Raw genomic sequence first — 13,788 nt, forward strand, 5'->3', positions numbered from 1 at the left:
GCAGACACAGCATCTGCCCTTGCAGAGATGATGAGAGCGTAGAGAAGTGTGGTGAGGCTGTAACAGGGCGGCCCGCTTACATCAGGAGGCGGGGAAGTGTCTGCGGAGGGGAGATTGAAGGTCATAAAGGGCACAAAGGCGTCAGGAAGGGAGAGGTCAGAAGGCGGGTGTCCCAGGCAGAGGCGGCGGCTCACGGGAGGAGCTGAGGCCGGAGAAGAGAAGGAAGCTGCTGTCCCACTGCCAGGTTAGCCCGTGTCAGTCTGACTCCCGGGCACCCCTGCCAGGTTAGCCCGTGTCAGTCTGACTCCCGGGCACCCCTGCCAGGTTAGCCCGTGTCAGTCTGACTCCCGGGCACCCCTGCCAGGTTATCCCCGTGTCAGTCTGACTGCCGGCACCCCTGCCAGGTTAGCCCGTGTCAGTCTGACTCCCGGGCACCCCTGCCAGGTTAGCCCCGTGTCAGTCTGACTGCCGGCACCACTGCCAGGTTATCCCCGTGTCAGTCTGACTGCCGGGCACCCCTGCCAGGTTAGCCCGTGTCAGTCTGACTGCCGGGCACCCCTGCCAGGTTATCCCCGTGTCAGTCTGACTGCCGGGCACCCCTGCCAGGTTAGCCCGTGTCAGTCTGACTGCCGGGCACCCCTGCCAGGTTAGTCCGTGTCAGTCTGACTGCCGGGCACCCCTGCCAGGTTAGCCCGTGTCAGTCTGACTCCCGGGCACCCCTGCCAGGTTATCCCGTGTCAGTCTGACTCCCGGGCACCCCTGCCAGGTTAGCCCGTGTCAGTCTGACTGCCGGGCACCCCTGCCAGGTTAGCCCGTGTCAGTCTGACTGCCGGGCACCCCTGCCAGGTTAGTCCGTGTCAGTCTGACTGCCGGGCACCCCTGCCAGGTTAGCCCGTGTCAGTCTGACTCCCGGGCACCCCTGCCAGGTTATCCCGTGTCAGTCTGACTCCCGGGCACCCCTGCCAGGTTAGCCCGTGTCAGTCTGACTGCCGGGCACCCCTGCCAGGTTAGCCCGTGTCAGTCTGACTGCCAGGCACGTGCTTCCACTCATCCCACCACCCAGCGAACAAGGCACTGGTTCCTCGCCTCTGTGGTACAGACATCTTTCCATAGACATACATATAGAAAGAACACACTTTAACAAGTGCATAATCTGTTATATTGATTTGCCGTGACAGTCTTACATAACTTTTACCAATCAACAAAGGTGTTATGCTTTTTTACTTTTCTGTTTTTGCTATTGTAAACAGGGCAGCAATATACATTTTTTTTATTTGCTTCACTTTTTGTCTCAAAGGTGACTCTACCCACTAAAATGTAATAACTAAAAATACCGATTACCTGAAAGAGTGGACAATCTAAAATGCTATTAAAATATTTAAATATCTTAAGGATGAGTCATTAAAACTTACCGTATTTTAGACACGTGTAATCATGTTTATAGAGGCTGTTTATGGAAACTGATCTGTGTTTTCATAACCTAAAACAAAGGTTCAATTCCAGTGAAGGGCGCCGCTCATCCTCCCCTCCCGAGACGCCATTTTCGTTCCTATGGTCACCTCCCGATGCCCTCCTCCTCCCGTGCGTACAGGCGAGACTCCTTCCCCCCAGGCTCTTCCGGATCCGCTCCCTGGGTGGCACCTCTCGGAGCAGGTGCAGTAACGCTGCTGAATGCCAGCTCTCCTGTCCACCTGGGGAAACGTTGCTCAGGAAATGCTCTTGGGATTGAATCCAAGCGACACATATGCAGCAGATGGCTCAATAGCAAATCACTGGGATGATGCTCACCTTTCTGACCTCCTCACCTTCCTTTGACTGATTTCTGCTGTGTCACTATATACACTTTCAGAACTATTTTATCAAGTGCACCAGTGGCAATCATCCAGAAATAGTAATGTTCTTACTAAAACACAATGTGCTTTATAAATCTATTGATTATTTTAGAATACAAGGAAGTGCAACAGTACTTGAAAATACTTTGTCAAAACATTCTGAACTACTTGTATGTACCCTTCTAATTCTTTGAGTTTTTCAGGAAACTCAAATTTTGCCGAACAATAGCCATCCTCCTAAGCTAGGTCACCTGGTTCCGCGTCCTTATTTAGAATTTTGAAATCAGAAGTACTGTCGCACTTCTTCAAAGAAGGGCAAGCATCACTTTCTCTTAATCACTCTTTCCTTTGTGCAAATTAACTTCGTATTAAATAAGATCTTTTCATGTTCTGATGATCAAAAAGTGGCAACAAAACTAGTCTCCTGGATCTTGTTAACTCTGGCATCTGCTGTTTTATTGATATATTTGAAGGTCCTCGGAAATGTCCCCTTGCTCACACGGACCCCTTTCTGATGCGAATGCGCTCGGTGGCGAGCGATGAACTTCACGTGATGATCCAGCGGAGGATGAGCCAGGAGAGCCCCGTGCAGGCGAGCGAGGCCGAGCTGGTGCAGAGGCTGCAGAGACTCACCGTGCTGGCGGTTAACAGAATTATTTACCAGGGTGACTGTTATTCTGTGTTACACATGTAGTATAATACCTAGAGCAACCACTGAAAAGCTGTGCGAAGAAATACACTCAAAAGCGCTCTAGATAAGTCAAAATGAGATTCTTAAAAACATGGTCAAATAATCCCAAGAAGGCAGGAAAAAAATACACAGTAATTGTTAATCGATACTAGAAAAACAATACATTCAAGATTTTAAAAAATATATATATTTTATTGGTTTCAGAGAGGATGGGATAGGGAGAGAGAGATAGAAACATCAATGATGAGAGAGAATCATTGATCGGCTGCCTCCTTCACGCCCCACACTAGGGAACAAGCCCACAACCCAGGCATGAGCCCTGACCGGAAATCGAACCCCAGACCCTTCAGTCCACAGGCCAGCACTCTATCCACTGAGGCAAACCAGCTAGGGCCATCCAATATTTTTTTAAAAAACTTTTCTAATTTATATTTGGGGCACCTGGCCCTCAGGCTAAACTCTGAAACTGAACCACTGTTCTCCCTGGCCCCACATTGAGTGGGTAGCACGTGAGAGAAACAGCTCTGCATGTCCACCTATTGTAAGCATCACGTGATCTTCACGTGTGATTCGTACAAGAACCTCATGGCTTTAATGACGTCATAATGTAGTTCATCTTCATTAGTAAAATAAATCTGTAATTTAGAATTGCATGGCTTATATGTGTTTAAACTTCGACACTGTTGTAAGTGAGATCACTTTCTCTATGTATTCAAGTAATACACTTACACGTCTATATTGTGACAACTGAATCAGTAATTACATAGAGTATTTTTATCAGCATCATTACATTTGTAATGGCTAGGTACCAGGGATTTAACTGCTTTATTTTATTTTTTTAATTCAGAGTTTAATCCAGACGTTGTTGCCATTTTGAGTACTCCAGAAGATGCTACTCAGAGCAAGACCTCAGTTTCCCAGACGGAAATTTCTGAAGAAAATAGTCATTGTGAACAGATTTCCGTTTTCAATCCATTTCAGAAGGAAATACTGACATATCTCATAGAAGGATTCAAAGTATCTATTGTAAGTAAATTAATTAAATGGGGAATGTTCATTCACCCAAAAGGAGTAGAGGTTTTTTGTTTTCATTGCTGACACTGTTACAGATCCTTCCCCCCCTTTGCCCGCATCCACGAAGCCCCCTTCCCTCTGGCCGTCCCCTCACCGTTGTCGGTGCCTATGGGCTATGCACTGGTACATGTTCTTTGGCTAATCCCTTCGTCTTGTCATCCAGTCCCCTCTCAGCCCGCCCCTCTGACAGCTGTCAGGCTGCTCCATGCATGTATGCCTCTGGATCTGTTTTGTTCATCAGTTTATTTTGTTCATTAGATCTCACATATAAGTGAGGTCATGTGGTATTTGTCTTTCTCTGACTGGCTTATTTCACTGAGCATAATAACCTCCAAGTCCATCCATGCTGTTGCAAAAGGTCAGAGTTCCTTCTTTTTTTACAGCTGGTCTATTCCTGGGTTCTCACGTTTTTATTTATCCATCCATCCATCAGTGGGCATTTGGATTGCTTCCACCTTTTGGCTATTTGAACAGAGGTGTACGTCCACCTCTTTTAAACACTGTTGTATGGATGTGTTTGTCTTTCTAATTTAGACTGTATTTAGAAACGTAGAATAAAACAGGTTATGTGATCTTTGTTAGGACTGTGTTGAGGTTAGTATGTTATGACTTTAAAAGTCTGATCCTAATTCATTTCTGTTTTGGTTAAGGGTTCAAGTAAACCCAGTGGTTCCAAGCAGCAGTGGGCAAAGATCGTGTGGTCTTGTAAGGAGACCTTCCGCATGCAGCTGGGGAGACTGCTCGCCCACATCCTGTCCCCAGCCCACCCTTCCCAGGAGAGAAAGCAGATTCTTGAAATAATTCATGAGCCAAATCATCAGGAAATACTACGAGACTGTCTTAGCCCATCTTTGCAAGTAAGAATCAGTATTTCATACATAAAAACTGTGGGTGAAACATCAAATTGCACAAAACAAGAATTGAAATTAAACTGTATTTTCATGCCAAATATTATAGGTACTAGAGGCCCGGTGCATGAAATTTGTGCACAGGTTGGATCCCTAGGCCTGGCTGGCAATCAGGGCCGATCGGAGGCCTTCTGGCTGCTGGCCAGGGCCTTCCTTCATTCCGCCCCGCCCCCCTGGTGGTCAATGCATGTCATAGCAAGTGATCGAACTCTTGGTCTCCTAGTCGAACTCCCGAGGGGACATTTTGCATATTGGCCTTTTATATATATAGATAGTTTTCTTACCAAGTGCTACCTGAGGTCTTTCTTCAGATGCTCTCCACCAGTTTCGCCTGAATCTGTTCCCCATTCTTTTCAATGCTTAAGTGAAGGTCTGTATATGAGTTCCTACAAGGAATTAGAATCATTAAATGATTGATCAGAGGACGTTAAAATGAGTTATTAGAAACAACTTCAATGGCTATTCAAGGTGAATAAAGACATTTCTGGTAGTTTTTCAAGATGATTTTAGAATGTCGTTGAATACTAAATGGAAATATTTTCAGTTAATTAAGAACCTTGCCTCTAAGACACAAATGTGAAAATACTCCAGTCATTTACATTCCTCTTCATTTGCCAACTCTCCAGGCCTTTTACTCGGAGAGCATCTGCTCCATTTCCTCTCTGGGTCGGGTGGCAGCTGTCTCCCGATTCATTTAAAATGTCACATAGGATGAGCTCTGCTATTCCCGTCCTGCACATGTTCCTCTCATGCTTCTAGGAAGTGGCAGGATGTGATGCAGCATGTTAATGTACATACCACCCAAAATGCAAGAGCTTTCAAACCCATTTGTTGACATTTAATACTATTCACAGTTTAAAATGTGAGCGGTATTTGTATTAATGCAAATTCTTAAAGTAAAATTCTGCCTTTTTAACTTGTTGGCACATTTAATGTCTAAATAGCACACAGCGTACAGGTAACAATGCAGTATAACTTCTAAATCATGGAAGGGCCACCCAAAAAATCCTGAGTCAGAGCTCAGTGTGGGCTCACGCTGTGAAGGACAATCGCCATTGCCCCGAGTAGCAGCTCTAATGTCAGTTACAGGGTCTGCTCATCAAAGATTGGCCTAGCCCGGCCAGCATGGCTCAGTGGTTGAGCATTAACCTATGAACCAGGAGGTCATGGGTCACGGCACATGCCCAGGTTGTGGGCTTGATCCCCAGTAGGGGGCGTGCAGGAGGCAGCTGATCAATGATTCTCTCTCATCATGGATGCTTTTATCTCTCTCTCCCTCTCCCTTCCTCTCTGAAATCAATAAAAAAATATTAAAAAAAAAAAAAAGATTGGCCTAACCCAGCCCATCTCTGGACCTTCACAGTGCTGAGGTCTCACTGGTTCCAGGGTTCTCCGAGGGAGCATGGATGCTTGTAAGCTCATCCTCGGAGAGCTTTTTGTTCTGGAGTTTTCACCCACCTCTACCAAGCAGAAGCCAAAGGAGAAAGAATCAATAAGCAGAACTCCCTTATCTCCAGGCTTAAAGGAAAGTTCCCCTCCAGTTACATTTGCTATGTGGGGAACTAAGAAAGATTGTCCCTTATCCTAAGCTTACTTCCTCTATTTCTTCAGCGAATCCTCTCCAGAATTCTTTCCCCATGATAAAAGCCTGCTTGCTGCCTTTTCTTATCCTCCTTTTTCTCCCTCCCTTCTTCCCCCTCTTTCTCCTTCTCTTCCTTTTCCTCTCTTTTTTTTTACCTTTTACAATGAAAATTCTCAAACATACTACAAAAAGTAGAATAATATAATGAATACCTTATAACAATCACATAGATTTAACAATTGTTAATATTTTTATTTTACCTGAAACATTTTAAAGTAAACCATAGAAATTATGACATTTTTCAAAAGGCATTTTCTTATATGTAATCATAACAACATTATACATAACAAAACGGCATATTCCCTAATGTCATCATATATCCAATACAGAAACACATTTTTTCAGTTGTCCCCAAAATGTCTTTTTTTAAGCTCATTTATTCCTGCCATATCTAACCAAATAAACCTAGCAATATAATTTAACTACTGTTAAATAATTTAACTGTAAGAAGTAAAAATTCTTTATGACTGAAAAAAATGTATTGCTTTGTTTTCAAGCATGGAGCCAAGTTAGTTTTGTATCTGTCGGAGCTGATCCATAATCACCCGGATGAGCTGACTTGGGAGGAGCTGGACGCGGCCGCACTGCTGATGAGTGCGTTGCAGACGTGTGGCCACAGGTTCCCCCCTCCCAGTGCGGCCGCAAAGCCAGAGCTGCTCAGAATCATCAGCGAGGTGAGTAGGAGAAACAGCACGTGTTCTCAGGAGGTCCCACTGGCTGAAATGAAAGGGTGCCGGAAGGCTTGGTTTTCATTGTCGGTGTCAGTGGGGATGAATCTGAAACACTTGCTTTCTGTGTGTGAGAGAGCAAGCAGGCTCATTGAAGGACTGTTTTAGCCTCTGGTCATCCTCCTCTGTGTAGTGTTCAGTGAAGGGAAGCTTCAATAGCGCTACCAGTAGCGTTCAGTGAAGGGAAGATCTTCACATTGACAAGCGAGTGGAGGAACCAGCCTTGAGTTTCGGGTTCTTTAATGAAAAAACAAAATAAAGAAGGGAGCGCCTGCGCAGACCCACCAGGTTTGGCAGCCCTGGTTGACTCTTCTGCCCTCACTGCTCTGCCCACACTGCATGGACACGGGGATGAGCGCATTATCTAAGGAGCTGATGTCTTCCATACTCTGGTCTCCTGGGGCCAATGCCTTTCCTGTGTTAGCTTGGCTTTACAGTTAGTTTATTGGGTTCTGTGCCAATGTCAAATGATAAAGAATACATTTTACATTATTATTTTTTTTTAGGAACAAAAGAAATATGAAACAGAAGAAGGTGTGAATAAAGCCACCTGGCAGAAAACAGTTAAAAATAATCAACAAAGGTAGGATTGTAAGTGTTGTCAAGTCACGTCTTTTAGGAATCCATTAGGTTTCACATAGACTTTTAACTGTTTGTTTTTTTAAATTTTATTTCATTTTTTCCATCACCACTTATCCCCTCTATGCCCTCTTCCGCCTCAACCCCTCTCCCCCACCATCACTGCACTGTTGTCCATGTCCATGAGTTCTCTCTTTTTTTCTATTTTACTCAACCCATCCCCTCCCCAGCACCTTCCCCCTCTCCCACCAGAGCTGTCTGCCTGCTCTCTATGAGTCTGTCTCTGTTTTGCTTGGTAGTTCAGTAAATTCCACATATGAGTGCAATCATAGGTGGCTGTTGTAGTATATAACAATGGTCTTTCTCTGACTGGCTTATTTCACGTAGCAGGATACTCTCCAGGTCCATTCACGCTGTTGCAAACGGTCAATTTTTCTTTCTTTTTATGGCAGAGTAATATTCCATTGTGTAAATGTACCCCAGCACTTTCCTTACACATTTCACGTTCCACGCGTGCTTAACTTACGGGCAGTTTTGTCTGTTCAGTCTCTTTCAGCGTCTTGATTCAAGATCAAAGGAGATATCCAAAATCGCCGCAGACATCACCCAGGCAGTGTCTCTCTCCCAGGGAATCGAGAGGAAGAAGGTGATCCAGCACATCCGGGGGATGTACAAGGTCGACCTGAGCGCCAGCCGGCACTGGCAGGAGCTGAGTCAGCAGCTGACGCACGACAGGTGTGCAGAGGGAGCTGGGAGACTTCTCTTTCACGTTAGTCTTTCGTACGATGGATCTGTATTCCCAAGCCGAATTATATAAGTAGTTTGGGGGTTTTCTTTTTCTTTTTTTATAGTTGGGTTTTTAACTGAATAGACTAGTTTTTTACTTACTGAATTTATACAATAATTTTTTAAAGCTACAAGCACTTCAGGTTGCCACTTGAGACCTTCTTTTCTTTTGGCTAACAGAGCAGTCTGGTATGACCCCACCTACTACCCCACTTCCTGGCAGTTGGATCCCACAGAAGGGCCCAATCGAGAGAGGAGGCGTTTGCAGAGATGCTACCTAACTATTCCCAACAAGTACCTCCTGAGGGACCGGCAGAGGCCGGAAGGTAACGGTGCTCCTGACCCGGCTGTGCGTGGGCAGAGAACTGTGGTCTTCCGGGAAAGATGACATGCGCTCTTTTCCTCGCAGGCGTGGTCAGACCGCCCCTCTCTTACCTCTTCGAAGACAAAACTCACTCTTCTTTCTCTTCCACTGTAAAAGACAAAGCTGCAAGTGAGTCTATCAGGTAACTGAATCCGTGAGCCGTTGCTGCTTCTGGTAGAGGAGTTAAAGATCCCGTAGCCTGCTGTAGGACTTCCTGCTCCATTTCGCACAGCGTGTGGCTTTAGGAGAGGCCCCAGACAGGGCTCACGAGAGGATGAGGTTGGATGCCAGAATCCGAAGGGGAAAGACAGTTTGATAGAACGGAGCCCTGGGACTTGTGTCCTGGTGCTCTGGCCTTGTTTGCACACGGACGCTTCTGTACTGACCTGTCCTGGCAGCCTGTGAAATGGTCAGCGCTGCCACGGCATCCACCGGCGATCAGTGCGGTGATGACAGGTTCAGATTCCGGGCCTACGCCCTCTAGCTTTCTGATCGTGGCAAGTTCCTCACCTCTCCATGTCCGTTTCCTTACCTGTTGTTCCATGAGGAAGGTGGTAACGCCAGCGTAGCTTAGCATTGCCGAGTGGTGATGGGTCAGTTATTGGCATGCCCATTATATAGGTGGAAAACTGAGACTCAGAGAATGTAAGTGGCTTGACTAAAGAATAGAGGAAGTTTTGTGACTCTAAATCCTGCTTTTCCTAGAAACTAGACCTTTTTTTACGTGTTTGAAGTATCAGAGGGAGGAGCCAATGTTTGCTTATTTACTGGACAATATAAAATATTCAAGTCTCTTTTCAGTAACTGAATCCTGTATTCTGCCTGCAAGGTACAGGGATTACTAGCCTTTTCTAAAAGTTTCCGTCATTTTTCTCCTCTACTAGAATGTTAAAGAATGAGATAATATTTTTACGAGGGCTTTGACAAGACGTCTTGTACTTGAAACTTGTCTGCTTTGCTGAAATCTTTTACAAGATAAAATAAAGCTTACACTTTCTAAAACTTGTCAAAACATTCAGTCATCGTGATTTTAAATGTATTTTGACAGAGTGAATCGCCGGTGTATCAGCGTCGCCCCGTCTAGGGAGACAGCTGGCGAGTTGTTATTGGGTAAGTCACGTTTTGGAGGGTTTTACTCGGATTCACTGCCTTGTTTCGTTTGTGATCAGTGGACGCATTGTTTTGGCCACTGCCATTAAGGCGTTAAATTCTCTCTAACATCACACAGGTTATTCTGCCTTGACATTATGTATAATGCATGGGCTCATGGGTGTGAAGAAATGGCAGCATTTTAATGTTTCTAAAGCTGACTTTCTTCATGAGTGTACATTTTCATATTTAACCATTCCTTTTATTTTATATATGATCAAATTCCCACAGTAACCCTGTGAATAGAGTCCTCCTCCCCCTTCTTTTTATAAGGTAACAAAGACACAGGGAGGCTGAGCAACTTGCCTGAGATCTGGCAGATGCTGCTCACAACTAGGGGTCGAGTGTCAGGAACTATTTCTGGGCGATGGCCTCAGGTTCGGGCCACTGGCTCCAAAGGTCCTGCTTTTTACCATACGAGGTAATGGCGCAATACGTCTTTAAACTCACATGCCGTTATGTTCTGCAGGTAAATGTGGAATGTATTTTGTGGAAGATAATGCTTCTGATACAGTTGAAAGTTCGGTGAGTAGACGCTTCAGTTTGCACTAATTAAATTCACACAAATTTCAAATATGTATAAATTCAGTATCACCAAAAAGCAGGTAGAACTATTATAGCTCATTTATTGTGACTTTATGTGTAGATTTATCTGAAGTGAACACATTTTATAAAAGACAGTTCTAAAAAGTAGTTTAAGCTTGATAGTAGAATTCTACTATCAAGTCTATTAACTAAAAAACAAGCCTAATTTTTATTCATTTTGAAGTGTGTGGTAGAGGATTTTCAGAGAACCTCATCTACCATATTGCATTTTGATATTTTTAAGATTCTAAAATTAAAATGATTATTAATATTTCATGCAAAGCAGGAACTTTCATCTCTCTCCTTTGCCCAGAGCCCGCAGGGAGAACTGGAGCCAGCGTCCTTTTCCTGGACGTACGAGGAGATCAAAGAAGTCCACAAGCGCTGGTGGCAGCTGAGAGACAACGCCGTGGAGATCTTCCTGACCAACGGCCGCACCCTGCTGCTGGCCCTGGACAGCACCAAGGTGGGTGGGCCGCCCCGCGGCAGACGCACGGCAAGTTCACGGCACCGGGTACTACGCAGAGCGCTCAAGTTTAACTGATCTCAGCTTTCATTCACTGTTTCTGAAATCAAATCAAAATTGCCTCAGTCCTAATTAAAGTAAACCCTAGATTTTTGTACTCCAAAACTATTAAATCCTCATTTCCCAAAGGGACTGTATCTGTGATGAATGAATGAATGAATGAATGGATGACCGGCCTGCAGTAGTAGATGTCACGTCTGACAAGCCCTCTGTGAACCCCCGCAGCCTTCAGCTGCTGTGGCTGCTCTCCTGGACCGAAAGCCTCTGGAGAAAGCTGTGTGGCTTGCCGCTCCAGGTCCTTCCGGTCCTCCCGGGTTCTGTGGGAAGCTCCCGCTCACTTCCTTCCTCCTCACCACCCGCTCGCTCTGCTCAGCTCCCAGGGACCTCGAGTTGCTGGCCCTGTGCTCCTGCTCCGTGTCCTCAGTGACGGGCCGTCAGCAGCGTTTGACCCGGCTGATTAGTCTTTCTTACTGAGAAGCACCTTCCCCACCGGGCTGTTTGCTTCCCCCTGCGCGCAGGTTCGCGATGACGTGTACCACAGTATCCTGAACAACGACCTCCCCAACCTTCTGGAATACGGCAACATCAGCGCGCTGACCAACTTGTGGTACACCGGGCAAATCACCAACTTTGAGTATCTGACCCACCTAAACAAACACGCCGGCCGCTCCTTCAACGACCTCATGCAGTACCCCGTGTTCCCCTTCATCCTGGCTGACTACGTTAGCGAGACCCTCGACCTCGGAGACCCGTCCGTCTACAGGTAACAGGAGCACCCCCTTTCTGCTCCGTCCATATGCTGTTTACTTCATTAAAGCTTTTATCGTAGGAATTTTCAAACGTGCACAAAATTGTATGAACATGGAATAAACCGCCATATATCCATCATCCCAACTCAACAATTGTGAAGACGTTTGCCAAACTCACATCACCTTTTTTTTTTCTTTTTATGTAAGACAAATGGCAGACCTCTTGCTATGTCCCTCCTGTGGTCTTCAGTCCATATCTCCCTGGACAAAGGTGGAATGCTTCTTATCTAACCTCAGTGCCATTATCACAGCTAAGAAAATTACAAATTCTCATGGCATCATCTCACATCCAGCCCATCTCAGAGGTCCCCTGCTGGTACTCGAGGCATCCTTTGGGACTTGATTGACTCGAGTCAGGCCTGCTGTCACCTTTGGTGGCAGTGTCTGTGAAGACGGACGTGGCGTTTCCCATGACCTGCGAATCAGATAGCAAAGTGCTTATTTCAGCACACGCTGCATCTCAACTTGGCCATTTTAAGTGTGTAGTTTCTTCACTTTTCACTAAATAACCTCATAATTATGTGACATCTCCTCATGGTCATATTTCCTGTCCAAACTGCCCTTCACGCCTCACTGCCTAACTGGGCGTGGAGTCTGGGAAGTGGGGACAGGAACCCCCAGTTGCCACTGCAGCATCCGTTGCTGTCCTGGAGGAAGAGGGCGGGGCAGGGAGGGAGGGATGGCCGTGCTGTTCTTGTAGTGCTTACCCCTAAGTCAGGAATTGCTGAGACCCGTAGGGTCTGCTTAGAAAGCGCTCTCCTAACGTTTATGCAACCATCATTTTGAATGGTGACTGTTAGTTGCAAAGCAACAAGTGTGAGCACTAAACTGAGGGCCAAGTGTTCTGTCAATCACTACGCACTTGAGGGTGCAGCCCTCTGGGCAGCTTGATCCTGGCAGCGTCAGGGTGCTGTCTCATCCCACCCTCTCTCCCTCCAGAAACCTCTCCAAGCCCATCGCCGTGCAGTACAAGGAAAAGGAAGATCGGTATGTGGACACGTACAAGGTGGGTTCCGTTTTCCCTCGTTTTTGATAAATGAAAACTCGAGCTTTGTTTTCAAGAGTTGTGTTTTACTTGTGTTTAGAAATTTTAAACGTATAGTATTGATTTTTCTGGTTTTCACGTCTTTGTACTTTGACAGACAGCTGGAAATCATTATATGATTTTAAATATTAGTCTGTCTCAATGCCCTGAAAACATTTTCCCCAGAAAAAGAAGTCCAAGTCACTTATTAGAGTGGCATAAATTGGAAGCTAGTAATCCATTGTTATATTGAAATATATAAGTAACTGTATTCCTTATAAAAATCACAAAGATTTCCAGGGACACTATCCCCTGGGGTTATTTCTAGAACAATATCAGTGTATTTAAGATGCACCATAATCTCTCATTGTTCATAGTCAGTCATGCATTGCTTTATTAACAGAAATGAGCAGATTTTATTTTATTTTTTTGTTAACCCTCATCCGAGAATATTTTCTCCATTGATTTTTAGAGAGAGTGGAAGGGAGGAAGGAAGGGAGGAGAGACGGAGGGAGGAAGTGGGGGAGGGTGCCGACTGGAAGGTGCCTCCAGGTGGTCAGGCAGCAGCCGGGCACCCCGTGGGACACCCCAGACACTCAGGTGGCTGAGGTGGGAACACGAGAGAGGGCGGTGGAGAGCACGCCCAGGGCTGGCAGGGAAGGGCTGTGAAGCCACGCAGGGGGCGTGGTGGCCATAGTGTCTGGTTCCCTTGTCCCTCAGTACTTGGAGGAAGAGTTCCGCAAAGGGGCCCGCGAGGACGACCCGCTGCCGCCCGTGCAGCCCTACCACTACGGCTCCCACTACTCCAACAGCGGCACCGTGCTGCACTTCCTGGTCCGCATGCCGCCCTTCACCAGGATGTTCCTGGCCTACCAAGGTGAGCCTGCCCGTGCCAGAGGACACTCGGCTGCCTCCTGGGAATTCTCCAGACCAGTCAGACCTCAGGAAACGAGTTCTGTCTGCTCCTTCCACAAAATTCTCTTCTAAAACCAGCCACAAGCAAATCATCTTGCTAATGTCTCCAACGTTAGCTTCAAATTAAACATGTCGAAGTTTACGAAACGTAAATCACTTTAAAAAATTAAGTTGTA

At 46.0% G+C, this 13,788-nt stretch overlaps 1 protein-coding gene across 6 annotated transcripts in view; it reads left to right on the plus strand.

Annotated features, from left to right (window-relative positions):
* The window catches only part of LYST (lysosomal trafficking regulator), a 77,463-nt gene that overhangs the window by 53,759 nt on the left and 9,916 nt on the right, over positions 1–13,788 (plus strand). For 3 of the 6 annotated variants that reach the window (XM_079763639.1, XM_079763642.1, XM_079763640.1), the window contains exons 28-42: positions 1,492–1,653; positions 2,306–2,497; positions 3,371–3,549; positions 4,248–4,454; positions 6,645–6,821; positions 7,382–7,458; positions 8,001–8,189; positions 8,421–8,566; positions 8,650–8,746; positions 9,653–9,714; positions 10,223–10,278; positions 10,652–10,804; positions 11,383–11,627; positions 12,613–12,679; positions 13,418–13,574. In XM_079763639.1, the coding sequence (XP_079619765.1) occupies positions 1,492–1,653; positions 2,306–2,497; positions 3,371–3,549; positions 4,248–4,454; positions 6,645–6,821; positions 7,382–7,458; positions 8,001–8,189; positions 8,421–8,566; positions 8,650–8,746; positions 9,653–9,714; positions 10,223–10,278; positions 10,652–10,804; positions 11,383–11,627; positions 12,613–12,679; positions 13,418–13,574 (2,166 nt within the window). Of the gene's footprint in view, positions 1–1,491; positions 1,654–2,305; positions 2,498–3,370; positions 3,550–4,247; positions 4,455–6,644; positions 6,822–7,381; positions 7,459–8,000; positions 8,190–8,420; positions 8,567–8,649; positions 8,747–9,652; positions 9,715–10,222; positions 10,279–10,651; positions 10,805–11,382; positions 11,628–12,612; positions 12,680–13,417; positions 13,575–13,788 lie in introns of those variants that run through there. The other 3 variants (XM_079763641.1, XM_079763643.1, XR_013813113.1) reach the window with 3 other exon arrangements.

The sequence above is a fragment of the Cnephaeus nilssonii genome (genome assembly GCF_951640355.1).
Source record: "Cnephaeus nilssonii genome assembly, chromosome: 23".
Taxonomy (NCBI): Eukaryota; Metazoa; Chordata; class Mammalia; order Chiroptera; family Vespertilionidae; genus Cnephaeus; species Cnephaeus nilssonii.